The sequence below is a fragment of the Pimephales promelas genome, chromosome 25, assembly GCF_988280905.1.
Source record: "Pimephales promelas chromosome 25, fPimPro1.hap1.1, whole genome shotgun sequence".
Classification (NCBI taxonomy): domain Eukaryota; kingdom Metazoa; phylum Chordata; class Actinopteri; order Cypriniformes; family Leuciscidae; genus Pimephales; species Pimephales promelas.
Window position 1 is genome coordinate 21648799 of NC_142793.1, and position 15685 is coordinate 21664483.

Genomic DNA, 15685 nt, shown 5'->3' on the forward strand with positions numbered 1-15685 from the left:
CTTTTTACAGTTTAATTGCAAAATTGACTTTTTTAGTCAGTCATGACATTTAAATGCTCATATTTCTACAAATATCCACTTGTGAGTAATCAACAGTGTTGATTGTTTAATTTGACTTCACAAGCCTTGTGCTCAAAGTTGAATTACTTTTATTTATTATTTAAAAAAACACTTTTGCTGATAATTTACTCACCCCCATGTCATCCAAGATGTCCATGTCTTTCTTTCTTAAGCCGAAAAGAAATAACGTTTTTGATGAAAACATTCCAGGATTTTTCTCCATATAATGGACTTCATTGGGAACCAAACGGTTCAAGGTCCAAATGAGAGTTTCATTGCAGCTTTTAAACTACACCAGACGATGAATAAGGGTCATATCTAGAGAAACGATCGGCCATTTCAAAATTTTCATATCTGTTTTTCCGTATTCGTCATTCAGTGGCTGTGAATTGTCAAAACACCTCTCAAAATGCTTTCTACGGATGCGAAAAACACATACAATTGAAACTGATCCGAATTGAGGATCTGAATTGCGAAAGACTCGGAGGCAGTGTGTAAACATGATTGACACAACGTGAGGTCGTATTTATTTTTTAATTTGAGACGTGAATTTGGGAAAAAAATAAACATTTTTAGAGACTTTTTTGTATCAAATCAGAGCTACTGGTTTGACCAGGCTAACAGGGAAAAAAAAATCATATTCATAGTTACTTCGCCTGGCACTTCTTCCCAGCAGCTCTTTTATCCACAGCCTGGGCTCTGGTTCTATCAGAATCGGATATACAGATGGGTCACGTCCTCTCGAGCACTGCCTGGAAAGTGGTTGTTATGGGCGACGGCATCCCACTTCTCTCTGTAGAAGGAGGGGAGACGATGATGCCTGCGTCTGTCCTCGTGCCAATTTACTCACATTACCTTTACCACTATAATCCAAAAATTGAGGCCTCTCACAATAAGCTCTAATTAAGCAATAGTGCATGAAGTGTCTGTTTTCCTGGTGCGAATAGGAAAGAGCCACTCAGCTGATTTTAAAGGCTGCCAGTAATTACTGTAATAACAACAACCGCCATTCAAAGATATAAGAGTGAAAGCTGCCTGACAGCGTCTAATAATGAGCCATTTCTTGTTTCGTAGGTCCACTATCCTCCAGCAGCAGTTTAATCGGGTCGGTCGAGTCGAGCACGGGTCGGTGGCACTGCCTGGCATCATGCGGTCAGGGTCAATCGGAGGCCCCGACACGTTCAACATGGGCACAATGCCCTCGGCTCAACAGCAGATCACTATGGGACAGATGCACAGAGGACACATGCCCCCTCTGGTGAGAACACGCAACTGCGCTCAAGTTTGTATTTCGAGCGCATTTGTGAGACCGCTGGACCTGATTTAAACCAGGTCGGATTTCTATGGTTTTGTCGACTCTAAGTTCTCTAAATTTTGTCGACTATATTTACAAGGATATCAGTAACCAGACAGTTTCTGGTCTCATTGACTTCCATAGCATATTTTTTTCCTTCTATGGAAGTCAATGAGACCAGAAACTGTCTGGTTACTGATATTCTTCTAAATATCAGAAAATCGTCTGAATTGATTCGAAAACGGTAAAACCCAACTGTTTAACTCTGGGGGAGTTGTAAAATGAGCCTATTTCCAAAAAAAAGTGGAGTATCCCTGTAAGAGAATAGCTAAGATAGCTAATGTTCATTAGCGCCCCATGTGGCGATGCCATGAGTTGCATTCTGAAGCACTTAATAACAAGTGAACACTTCATCGTAACATCGTTAAAAAAGAATACATGCCTTCAATAAGTAGAAATATATATTTGTTGTGGATGCAATGCTTTTGAACGCTTTCCCTCTGACATGCTCTAGAGATAATTGCTAATCATGATAATAGCAGAAAATAGTTCCATGCAAATAATGCACAACCATGTCTATCTGTTTCCATTAAAAATATAAATTAATTCAAAATACTAGTTGGCCAGGGGAAAAGATTCGGAAAATGGTTCTCTGAAATATATTTTACACTATTTGATTTATTCAATCACAAAACAAGGCAAGGATATAGGCTACTAAAAATATAATAATAATAATTTATTGTGATACGGCACATCTGTATTTCATATTTTCATAGCGTCTTGTACCTTAATATGGTATCACGTGGATGAATAATCATATGCAAATGATATGCAGATGAGGATATGCATATTTAAACTAGGCGTTGTAAGCTCCATATATGGTTATTTCGGGGAGGAGACGCATGTGACTGACTGGGATTTATAAAGTGAAGTTATAAACAGTTTTATAAATCTGAATATTTTTTTGGCTTTCGGGCGCACGTACACTTTTAGTAAGGATCTTACCCACAGTTTTATAAATGAGACCCCAGGTTCTTCTATATAGTGTCGCATATCGTCTTCTAAATGACTACCTCTTGTGCCGTCAGAGTCTGGCCCAGCAAGCACTGATGGGAACCATCAACACCAGTATGCAAGCTGTCCAGCAGGCGCAAGCTGACCTGGGAGAGGTTGATAATCTTCCACCTCTGGGACACGACATGGTGAGAAATTATACAGAGACAAAAAAAAAAACTGTTTTTTTTAAAAGGTAAAGTATATTATATTTGTTGCACTGGTGCAAAAATAATGGTTGTTTGTACTGCTGTAAAGCACATATTGTCTGATTTTATGTGGGTAATGGTGTTAGGAGGAAAGATCCTCGTACAGTACGTCCCTGTGTGTGATTTATTATCCAGTAGACGGTTGCTAGTTCAAATCCCATGAGGGACATTGAGCCAGAATATGCGCCTCAAACTAGAGTAAAACCTTCATAATGTGTTTTTTCATACTAAGGTTTTAGTTATTGTGACATTACGGTAATGTATTGTGGCATTGCCTTACAATTATTGTTCATTTATTGACTATAATTGACCAGTGATGATCATTGATCATTTACCTGTGCTTGATATTTCGTAGTGGGGAACAAAATCCCTAAATACACTACCTCTCTTTTCTCCTAAAAAGGCATCCAGAATGTGGGTTCAGAACAAGGTGGATGAATCCAAACATGAGATTCACTCCCAAGTGGATGCCATCACGGCTGGCACCGCATCAGTGGTCAACCTCACTGCCGGTATGTGACCGAATAAGGAATTATCCATAAACCATCACAAAATGCCTTACTTGGCCTCTTTTCAAATGCTTATATGACCTTAAATTCATTGAAAGTCTTTGGGATGTAGAGTTTACAAGATCTTAACCACAAATTGTTGCACCTCTTGATGGAAATTAATGTTTATTTCCATCAAGAGGTGCATCAATGTTTTGGTCAAGAGTCCAGCACTCTGTAAAGTCTCCTCCAGCACATCCCAAAGACTTTCAATGAATTTAAGGTCTGGACTCATTGTTCTTCATGCTCTCTCCCAACCATTCTTTCACAATTTGAGCCTGATGATTCTTGACATCATCATCCTGACCTGGAATATGACCATGATGCATCTTCCTACATTGTTGTTTAAGAAATGAAAAGCTACACACTTAGAAGAACGGTTACTAACATGCTAGAAACACAATAATCACTGCAATAATAATCCTAAGCATTTGCCTATTTAAACCCAAACAGCGACTATATTTTTTTGGCCGAGCAGTGTAGTTGCAAGTGTCTAAAGTGGACCATCGAAATAATTTGTAACCTTAGAGTGTATTTAGAAAGTATAACATGCTATGAAATTAGCCTTAGCAAGACAAACGATGTGGTGAAAATCAAATTTATGTTGGAAATGATCATGACTTTTCCCAAAAATGACATACTATAATTTTCCTGTGATGTGTACTGTATGTGCACTGTTAAACATAATTGAAGACGCATCCTTTATCCAATACCACAAGTGTATGAAAACAAACAAAGAAATTTAAACACGCAGTCTTGCAATTGCTAGTTTTTATTACTTTATACCAGCAGAAAATAAGTTTCATCTCACTGTTAAATAATAAGTCACTCTCCAATTGCACTAATAAATATTTCCATTAATGAATGTGAAGTTTGTTGTCCTGAAGCTGAACTGCTTGGCAGGATTTGTGTGTTCCTTCCCGCGTTCTGGAATGATTCCATGCGGACCAGACCAGGTTTTTGCTGGATTTAATCTCCTCGTGCCATCTGTTTGATAGTGCGGAGATTTGCCTGTTAGCCAGCAACTTAGCTCAAACTTTACTGGGGTTTTTTTTCTATTCAGCCTGTGCTTTACATCTGTTGTCATGCCCTGAAGAGCTTGTTAGGATATAATGTGATGTGTGGATGTGCGCACTATAGATGGAATGCATATGTATCTCATTTTGAATGAGCTCACTAATAATAATTACATTACTGCACATGTTGCACATTTGAGTGGAGTAAAACTGTAAGTTCCTGCTTTTATAGTGAATAATTCGGCAGTTTATTTAGCCTACTTTTCAAATTCAGTTTTACAGTATTAAAGTCAGTAATAAAAATATAAATTATTGCATGCTTACAACTATAATAGTCTGAACAAATTTAGACTATTTTAATATTTATGATGTAAAAATCTATTATTATTTAAATTAAGTCATTTCCATCACACTAAACCGTTTACCATTAATAAAGTTTTTTTAAATTAATTAGGTTGCCCAAGAATTTTATTTTTATTTTATTTATTGTGTCAAGCTGTAATTTTGTCAAGCTCTGTGATATTTTAGTATATTTACATACTATTATAGTTTAAATTAATATTTTGAGCTTTTCCGTTTATATTTTATATTATAAAATATTGTCATTTTTATTCGTTTTTGTTTATTAACTTCTATATATTTACATTTGTATTCCAGTGTTAGTTTTAGTAATTTTAGCACTTATTTATTTCAGTTAGTTGGCAAGATATTTTTTCCCCATTTGTTTGTTCAAATTTTTCGTCTAATATTAATATTTTACTTTAGTTTTATTTTAATCATCAAACCCAGTTTTTAATAGTTTAACTTAACAATAACAGCCCCTGTCAAATTATGCAGAAAGTGAGAAAATAGTTGAATAAAGAATTTAGGATACATAAAAGAGCAAAATTCCCAAAAAAATGTCATTACCGTCACCGTCATTTCCATAATGCATGGTTAATAAATGACAAAATTTGCATTTTTTTAGGTGAACTATCTCTTTAAATCGCTCACTCTTTCACAATTTTAATCAGCCACTTTTTCGATTCGCTCCAGGTGACCCTTCGGACACGGATTATACCGCTGTGGGCTGCGCCATCACCACCATCTCCTCAAACCTGACGGAGATGTCCAAGGGAGTGAAGCTCTTGGCCGCTCTGATGGAGGACGAAGTGGGCAGCGGGCAGAATCTAATGGGTGCCGCCCGGACCCTCACAGGGGCCGTGTCTGACCTGCTCAGAGCCGTGGAACCCGCTTCTGGAGAGGTGACGAAACGCAAACACGCAAACCCCTCGGCCCCTTCACATCTAATCCGCCAGTAACGCACTGCTGTTTACAGGCGGATTTGATAATGAACTCGTTAAGCTCTGTTTTTTCCTTCCTGGTTTACAGAGCACAGTCACAATCTGTTTATTTGTTTGGCTTGTGCTAGACAGGGTAATTGTAGTGGGGTGCAGAGCTGATAGGCAGGATGTGATTAGCCGCGCATTGTGTTCTGAGACGTTGCGGTGGGTCATTTCTTAAGTGCCGATATCACCCCACAGCCCAGACAGACTGTCCTGACGGCAGCGGGCAGCATCGGACAGGCCAGCGGAGATCTTCTGAAGCAAATGGGAGAAGGAGAAACCGACGAGAGATTCCAGGTGTGTCTTTCTTGCTGGAATAGAGTGTAATGGTGAATATTTACTGTTCTGGTATTTTAGCCCATTAACAACATTGCAAACTCTGATTCAAAGCAAAAATTGTATCTAGAAATTAGGAAAAAAAATATATATATACTTAAAAGAAAGACAAATCAATCACGTGATTTGGAACGATGTAAGGATGAACTATTTCTTCATAAAAGGGGATGTTTTGAGGAATGGTCACACTGCTCCTTTCCATACAGTGAAAGTGGTTGTGAACGGTTGTCAAAATGGCATTATAACGAACTATATTTCAAGTTGTTTAAAGTCATTTGATATATCTATAGCTTCATAAACAAATGTATTGAAACATACATAAATAATTGACAGTAAATAAGCTCCTCTCTAGTGTTTTTATAACTAACTAACTAACTGAGAATTGTGAACATTGGAAAACTTTCCTGAGATAAATGCAACATTAAGCTGTTTTATCAATGTCTTTCTGCGATTGACACACTGATTATGAGATTTTCTTCACAATCTGAACACGTTTTTCCACCCTCTTTTGATTGGATTGATAAAATATACAGGTATATATACAAATGTATAAGATGTTGACGGGTGTAGGAAAAACATCTTTACTCCTTAATCTCAAAGTTTGTGGTTGGTTTGTCTTGAAGGTTTATATGTTATTGTTAAAAATGTCTTTATGAATGAGATGAGAATGAGATTTTCTACCTCTTGAACTCAACTGTTGCGCTCTGCCTGAACTTACTGATTGGTTAATGCCAAATCCCTCAGCCAATCACATGCTCCATGTCTCATTATTTCTTGGCAAGGCAGTTTTCGCTTGTGGTAAACACTTTAGTGCCCATTTTCAACATGTTAAATTTGATTTAGTGTGGTTCATGTGATGTTGTCACAGTCAGTTAGCCTCAGAGAGGGTTTTATTGCCCTCTATTTTATCCTGTTACACTCTATCCTTGCGTTTATTTCATTCATTAGTCCGGGCCAGGTTGTTTCACAGTGTGTTGCTTGAATGACGAATATGTTTCAGGACATCATGATGAACCTGGCTAAAGCCGTTGCTAATGCCGCCGCCATGCTGGTGCTGAAAGCCAAGAACGTGGCACAGGTGGCGGAGGACACGGTGCTCCAGAACCGAGTCATTACCGCCGCCACGCAGTGCGCGCTCTCCACCTCACAGCTGGTGGCCTGCACTAAGGTACGTTTCATATTCCTTAGCTAACTAGAAGACATCTGTCTAGATATATAGATAACAGATAGTTAACAGAAAGCAGAGGGGCTGATGCCTATGTAGGGATATATAATTTCACATATTTTAATGATGGTAATTATCTCTTCTTTGCTTAAGGTAATAAAATGACCAATTTTTTTTTTTTTTTTTTGTAAGTTTAATGTTATTTGAGGTTATTTGTCATTTTGACTCGAAATCTTTTTTTCTTTTCTTTCTTTCATTGAAAAAAAAAATAGTGTTCATCGGAGTGGTACAAGACTTAGTGACTTTTCTCACAACTGAACTTGGCGTTCTCAAAAAATATTTAGTGGATTCTACAAGTTTTTGTGGTTGTAGTAAAAATTGTTCAAATCCTTCCTTCGTCTGTCTATTTGACCCTCATAGGAATTAATGAGAAATGGAGAGTTTTCAAAAAAAAAAAAAAAACACGCGCACACACACAAATGAAGGCATTAGACTATAGAACATACCCAATGCATCAACAGAATTAATTAACATAAGTTTCAAACCTTATTGGTTTAATATTCTTTTTAATTCTAAATCAGGAGTCATTAAATCAAGCTATATGTAATTTGTTGTAGCTAAAAAGTACATTTGTGAATCATGAATTTCAGTCAGTCTATATATATATATATATATATATATATATATATATATATAACCATACTTAAAAGAACATAATCGCCTGTAAAGCGAGTTGCTGGTACTTAATTTACAAAAACATTAAAAAAATAGTGTCAGCGGGTAAGAGCTCTGTAGAAGGCGACTACTCCATAAACTGCGCGCATGCGCCCCATATATAACCATACTTAAGAAACCAAATGTTTGTTGATCATCTAGTGTAAGGAACTTTATACCATCAAAAATCTGGCTTGTGACAACAAATATTAACTGATTCATCAGTGATACATAAGTTGACCATTACTGGTGTATCATTAACTGCACTATTTCAGCTCTAAGTTTATATTTTCGTCATTAAGAGAAGCACACATTCCCTTACTCTTTATGCCCAAAATCATCTGTATGCTATTCTGAATCTGAACGAAGTCTCTATTTGGGTGATTGTTGTAGGTGGTGAGCCCCACCATCTCCTCTCCGGTGTGCCAGGAGCAGCTGGTGGAGGCGGGACGTCTGGTGGAGCGGTCCGTGGAGGGGTGTGTGAAGGCGTGCCACGGCGCCTCGGAGGAGGGCGAGCTGCTCCGACAGGTGAACATGGCGGCCGGGGCGGTCAGCCAGGCCCTCAGTGATCTGCTGCAGCACGTGCGCCACTACGCCAGCTGCGGAGAGCCAATCGGACGCTACGACCAGGCCACTGACACCATCATGACTGTAACGGAGAGTATTTTCACCTCAATGGGGGACGCAGGTGAGACAGTCCTATATAATTATAATAACATTATGTATATAATTAAAAACAAGTCTAAGAAAACGGCACTTTAAAATAGAAAGGTGATTAAACTGATTTGTAACTACCTGTGAATTAAATGGTTTTATTACACACCTTCCAGCCAATCAGAATCGAGCACTTAGACAGCCCATGGTATAATGTCATTTAATAGTGTCTTTGCCCGCATTCTCCACCAAACAACATAAGGGTGAAATCTAATAGTATAGTATATAAGTAATAGCACACTTCTCCTCAACAAGCTGTACAGTTTGAGGTATCATGCACGGTGCAGAATGAGTTTTGTGTTTATTACTTGTGGTTAAGGGATTGTTTGAATTCCCCAACCACAAATATGAGCAATAGAAATGGTGATTTTTGCTTTAGAAAGTACCAGTAAATGCGATGGATGGGCCTGTGCCACAGGATGTAGAACAGTTCCAGGATAGAGAATTTATTTAATAAATGGAAATCAAAGTCAAATAAGCATACAGTAATACACAGGAGAGCTTTAATATCTTTTAGGCTCATCGTCCAAACAAAGCATATCTGTGCTGTGACACAATCTGTGCTTGTCCATATTCAGAATTGCATGGTTTTGGTGGTGTTCCTGGCCTCATTTTGGAGCTGTCTTTGTGCACTAACCGGCTGGCAGGCCTACTTTTAGCAACTTTAATTCTCAGTTATAACGCACTGACAAATATTTAGCTTTGCTCAGCTTTTGTATCTCATCTCCATTGCTGTTGTTTTTCTGGAAATATTTGACCCCCAGTTTATTTGGTCTCAGTGAGGTCCCTAAAAGTTGTTTTGTCTGCGGTCTGTGTTGTGTTTTTAAGTCGTTTTCAAAACCGAAGATGTTTGTTATGCTATGGCCGCAAGTCTAAAGAATCCTCAAAAGATTGTAGGCCCACGAGGTTATTGAAAACATTTCATATAAAACCGCTACAGAGCATCAAATCTGGTCTCAATCACACACACACACACACACACACTGTCTTTGAACTTTTTAAAGAAAAACACATGCCGAAAGGTGCCAGTGGGGTTGTCTGCAAATGTTCAAGTAAAACATGGAACATGATAAATGACCTGGACCCACAAATCATCATAATCATCATCAAAGATTTCTCTAGCTTTAAAGTCAACAGGAAATCAAAACTGACTTTCTTAATACACGTTACGGTTCGTATTGTGCATGATTCATCAGTGCATTTTATTCCAAAAAATAGAAATGTTACTTTTTGCATTCCTTTATATAATAATTTGCTCAACGTCTGTAACAGCTTTACATTTTCACTGATACTTTAATTTTTTTTAACCAAATTAAATTGACCCAATAGACTACAATAACTAAATGACCCAATAGACTACAATAAAAAAACAATAAAATATTATTTCAATAATTATTTATAACTGCATGTCATTTTATGTAAGCAAAGTTGTTTTGCAATTAAAATGCTCACAAATTTATTTATTTTTATCCAGCCTTCATTCTCAAATGAGAAATGTTTAGCTGAACCATATCAAATAAAATAGTAATTATCAAAACACATAATAAATACATTGCTTTTCCTGTGAATACCAAATTACCAACCAAATTATCGTTAAACGCAATATTAAAGAACTAATAACTGTTTAAGATCAAATCAGTAGACAACAGCCAAACAGCTATTTAAGTATTGTTTTAGGCTATTGTTGTTGATCCACTAATTTAATGCAAATAACTGCAATACGATGTTTATAAAAGATACTTTACCATTTATATACATCAAGATATTCTCAAAAGAGAACTTGACCTCCAGTCTGCACATTCAAGTCTACAAACATCCTTAAACATGGAAGTACTTCAAAAGTCGCCCACATTCAGCTGCAAACTTGCATTCAGGTCTGTAATGAAAAGCTCACTTTTCATTTCTTGGTGAATCAAATCCAATCCTACCTTTTTAGTTTGTTTTTTCTCATTTAACTAAAGTAAAAGGGGTGAGTTCTGTTGATTTAACGAGCTTACTATTTTCACTCTGAATCCATCCTACGTTTGGAGAGGTGAAACACCCCTTACGCACACCTCTCTCCCTTGATAATCTTGTCAACGCTTGTATTTCTGGGTCTGTGTAGGTGTTCGGGAAATACAGAGTCCATTTATGGAAAACGAGTAGGCACACTTTTTGAAAGGGCCCTTGATCGATGATGTACTTCGGGTCACACGGTGCACAACCATTTGAGCGCTTCAGTTCCTGAAGTGATATGCAGAAAAAATTGATTTTCAAACAGAACAGCTTCAGCTTTGCCAGATTCACACACATCAAAGAAACGTGGAATGGCTGTCAGGGTTTTTTTTTTAACCCAGTGTGAAGTCAAGGACGGTGAACACACTGTCGAAGGTTGCCAAGAATATGCCAGTAGATTTTTCTGAAGAAATATAAAAATCTGCCCACACAACATGCTTATATTGTGGTGTTTAAAAAACATTTATTTTCACATTTACAGGTGAAATGGTGCGACAGGCGCGTGTTTTGGCCCAGGCCACCTCAGACTTGGTGAATGCGATGCGTTCTGACGCTGAGGCTGAAATCGATGTGGATAATTCCAAGAAACTTCTCGCCGCTGCCAAGCTGTTGGCCGATGCCACTGCCAGAATGGTGGAAGCTGCGAAGGTATGTAAACTCTAGCAAGATACACCCTTGACATTTACAGTATAAAAATACAATGATTTTTAGACATGTACCATGGTTTGTTACCATGGTTTTCTTTTATAGGTAAATTGAAATTTCCACCGAATAATAATTTTTGTATTTTGTAAATGTGTGATGGTTTTGCTTTTTTGCGTGTTGTGTTTGTGGGGTTGATTGATTTAGTTTTTTGATGTTTTGTTTTGGGATTTTGTGTTTTGTCTTGTTTTGTTTGGTTTTGTTTTGCATTTGTGTTCACTTGGTTTTAGTTATTTTTGGTTTGGTTTGTCTTGTGTTGGGATTTTGTGTTTTGTTTGGTTTTGTTTTACAGTTGGTTTGGCTTGGTTTGTTTGGGGGCGGGGTTGTTTGGTTTTGTTTTGCATTTGTTTTGTTTTTTTTGTTTTGTTTTGAGCCATAACATAAAAAATAATAACCTGTTTTTTGAACATGTGTTGTGCAAAAACGTGTTGATTTTGTGAATTTTCATACATTATCTGTCTGTACACACACACAAAACTGGGCTTGATTCTGTTTTTCTAGTATGTAAAGAAAAACATATTTACATTTCTGGTCTTTGGGATCAATATGACCCCACATTGAAATGAATGGAAAATGTGAAAAAAAAAAAAAACTGAATATATTTTCTTCATGTGTCAAAAAATAATAATAATCCGGCATAAATCTGCAAATTTTTACACAGAAATGAAGGCTTAGTACTAGAGCATAAATGCAATGTATTATAAAAAAATAATATTTCGTATGCAAGCTAATGGTGTAGTTGAGGAATTGATTAATGCAAAAACACAGCATTAATGAATAGATGAGAAGTAAACAAAAAAAGGTTATATTATTTGTATGAATAAACATGTATATTTTTGTACAATTACTCAATCAATTGTTGCCCAGAAGTGTAAACGGGAAATGAAGACCATTTGAAGTTTAATATCCAATTTTAACCTGATCTTTAAGGAAGAAAAATAATGCTCTGGCTAGATGTAGGTAGTTTTATCTCCATTTACATTTTTTTTTTTTTGCCAGAAGCCAGAATCAGCAGCCACTCTGTAAAATATGCTTCCTCTCCTCATCAGTGAATCTCTGATACCTGAAAGAGCCCTCAGCCATGATTTAGGTTTGACTCATGATGAGATGGACCACTGAATTGATTGTCGATCTTCATCAGCAACGTAGAGATGTATAAATAGCCAGGATGTCATTAATATGCAGACATGAAATGCCGGTCTATGGCTTGTTAGGCACATTTGATCCATGATACATTAATCACAGCATCAATGCCATTATCAAATGTAAAGATGAGGAATGCGCCACAGACGGTTTCCTTGGTAACAGGGATGGAGCAGACGGCCCCCAATTCCTCTTTGCATTGAATGTTTTGTAATGCGCTGTAAGTGTGTGGATGGCGTAGCTGAGAGTTCTGCTGTCGCTGACAAATTTCCCTTCACAGGGCTGACTGAGTCTGGGATTTATCTGTGACAACTTTGTCCTCTGAGAATTGCCTTTCACTTTCTGTTTAACCATTAAGCAAGGAGATAAAATGCAACAATGTGAAACACCAAGGCTTCAAAATGGCATATTAGCTACTAGTTTTGAAAAGAGGGAATTTGCATTGTGTATGTGTGTGTATATGAAGAGTTCAGATGCAAAAGCCTCTAAATGCCATTTGAAATTTTCCTCTTTAATGATGATTTTTACCAAACTTGTATATTTAAGTTCAGTAATTTCACTTAAATGGCAATGATAATTACCTATTAATTGTTATTTAAGTGAAATTACTGAACTTAAATATACAAGCTTGATAAAAATCATCATTAAAGAAGAAAATTTCAAATGGCATTTAGAGGCTTTTGCATCTGAACTCTTCATATATATATAATTGTGATTTTATATCTCACAATAGTAACTATTACTCGTAATAAAGAGTTTATACTGTATCTCATACTTTTTAATTATTCTCACAATTACGATTACTCATAACTGCGACTTTATTTCTCATTACAGTGGATATATATTAAAAAATGTGATGTTATTTAGCATTATTCTGACATTTGTATCTGACAAAAAATATTTGTTTTTTAAACTTTATTTTAATTTAAAGCAATTTTAAAGGTCTAGATTGGCTTTTATAAATACCTCATATGTTATATTAAAATATTAGCCAGTATACAGCATAATGAAAAGTTTCCAGTGAGAAAAATTACCCAACACAAGCTAATGTTGCATGTTAACTGTACTGTATATATACAGTAATATAGCCTGCTATTAAAACCAATTGACAGTGGGTAAAGCACATGAAACTAATGCACCTGAATTGTATCTGTACAGGGGGCAGCCGCATACCCAGAAAATGAAGACCAGCAGCAGAGGCTGCGAGAGGCTGCTGAAGGGTTACGGGTCGCCACCAACGCAGCCGCTCAGAACGCTATCAAAAAGAAACTCATTCACCGACTGGAGGTGAGGACGTGCATTATCATCCTATCTGCCGTTTAGCGGTCCTCTCTGTGTTTGCTCCTACCTTCTGAGATGTGATTTGAATGTGGAAAATTATAGTGGTAGACATTAATGAAATGTAAAAATGGATTTTAAACCATTTTCCAAATTGAAAATATGTCATAATTTACTTATCCTCGGGTAGATTTTCAGTTGGTATTATTTGGGCTACTTATATATGTGTATATATACTGTATATATCTGACCAATCTCAGCAGAGTAAACCAATCAAAACAAACTGGGCCATCTGACCAACCAATCACAACAGGCTGGGCCATCTGACCAATCAGAGTAGAGTAGGCTCTATCCGTTACCATGCCAATCTCGACTTTTTTTCTCGTGTAGCCCTTCCAGATGTAATAGTCCACCCCTGTGTCCACATTCGCTGTTTCCTGTGTTAGTAATTATCGATGCTATAATTCATCATGTTATTTGCCTGGAACAGAATGCAGCTAAGCAAGCCGCAGCGGCAGCGACGCAGACCATTGCCGCCGCCCAGAACGCAGCTGCATCCAATAAGAACACCATGTCACATCAGCAGCTCGTGTTCAGCTGCAAGGTATTGTGGGTACAGTTATTTTCTAAGACATTCAGGGGACTTTTTTAAAGGGATACTCCACTTTTTTTTGGAAATAGGCTCATTTTACCACTCCCCCAGAGTTTTACCGTTTCCGAATGTATTAAAGCCGATTTTTTTGATATTTAGAAGAATATCAATAACCAGACAGTTTCTGGTCTCATTGACTTCCATAGTATATTTTTTTTCCTACTATGGAAGTCAATGAGACCAGAAACTGTCTGGTTTCTGATATTCTTCTAAATATCAGAAAATCGGCTGAATGGATTTGAAAACGGTGAAACTCGACTGTTTAACTCTGGGGGAGTGGTAAAATGAGCCTATTTCCAAAAAAAAGTGGAGTATCCCTTTAATTCGAAATAAACTATTCTGACTTTGGTTTCGTGGATGCTCTCCAGGCCGTGGCAGACCATATTCCACAGCTAGTGCAGGGAATGAGAGGCAGTCAGGCCCACCCGGAAGATCTCGGTGCCCAGCTAGCCCTTATCATCGCCAGCCAGAGTTTCCTGCAGGTAAAACACACAATTCTGTGCTTGCTTGGCACTCTTGATTTGGCTTTAAATGATCATAATGTTCCTTTTTTTTGTCGTCGTTTGTGTTTTGTTTGTCTCCAAACAGCCAGGAAGTAAAATGGTGTCGTCTGCTAAAGCGGCCGTTCCGACGGTAACCGACCAGGCAGCTGCGATGCAACTTGGTCAGTGTGCCAAGAACCTGGCCACCTGCCTGGCAGAGCTGCGCACAGCTGCACAGAAGGTACCCGCAGTTCACTGCCTCATTGGAGACCTCAAAACACCTTTAAGAACTTGGGGTGTGTTCACTCCTGCCACTGTCTTGACTCTTTTAAACATTTTCTAAGCTCTCATCATATTATGTATACATAGAACGAGGTCATTTAGCCCAGAACACAGCATTGTATTGGATGTTCAGTAAGTTCTGGCACAAATTATATGTCATAAAAGCTGTTTTGTTCAGTGCTAAAAATGATAGAGTGAATGCTGAGCAAACCAGGACTAAATGGGTCATTTTCTTTTTTGGTCTGGACCAAACAAACCAAGAGAACCGAACTACAAGTGTGAACACAGCCTTAGGCACATTGCAATAACCTTACTGCAGTGGACTGCGTCAGGTTTAAAAAGGAATATTTCCATTACTCACGTTTTAAAGGGATAGTGAACAGAATCAAAGGTTTTCCCATCATTTTAAGGTCCAGCCACATTTACAGTTGTTCATCAATTCAATAGGAAACTGCTTGATCGGAAACTATGCGAGAGGGAGAGGAGTAGTTCACTTTTGAAAAAACTTTTGCTGATAATTTACTCACCCCCATGTCTTCCAAGATATCCATGTCTTTCTTACTTCAGTCGAAAAGAAATTAAGGATTTGATGAAAACATTCCAGCTTTTTTCTCCATATAATGGACTTCAATGGGAACCAAACGGTTCAAGATCCAAAAGACAGTTTCAGTGCAAACTGCAAACTGTTGAAAGGGCTTTAAACGATTCCAGACGATG

General features: G+C 37.5%; 1 protein-coding gene across 2 annotated transcripts in view; it reads left to right on the forward strand.

Moving 5' to 3' along the window:
- tln2b (talin 2b) overlaps window positions 1–15685 on the forward strand; it is a 127936-nt gene that overhangs the window by 68948 nt on the left and 43303 nt on the right. For both annotated transcript variants that reach the window (XM_089127957.1, XM_089127958.1), the window contains exons 13-24: window positions 1135–1318; window positions 2443–2556; window positions 3020–3128; window positions 5216–5424; window positions 5704–5802; window positions 6842–7009; window positions 8114–8408; window positions 10911–11077; window positions 13433–13561; window positions 14043–14156; window positions 14573–14686; window positions 14793–14927. In XM_089127957.1, the coding sequence (XP_088984083.1) occupies window positions 1135–1318; window positions 2443–2556; window positions 3020–3128; window positions 5216–5424; window positions 5704–5802; window positions 6842–7009; window positions 8114–8408; window positions 10911–11077; window positions 13433–13561; window positions 14043–14156; window positions 14573–14686; window positions 14793–14927 (1837 nt within the window). The remainder of the gene's footprint in view (window positions 1–1134; window positions 1319–2442; window positions 2557–3019; window positions 3129–5215; window positions 5425–5703; window positions 5803–6841; window positions 7010–8113; window positions 8409–10910; window positions 11078–13432; window positions 13562–14042; window positions 14157–14572; window positions 14687–14792; window positions 14928–15685) is intronic.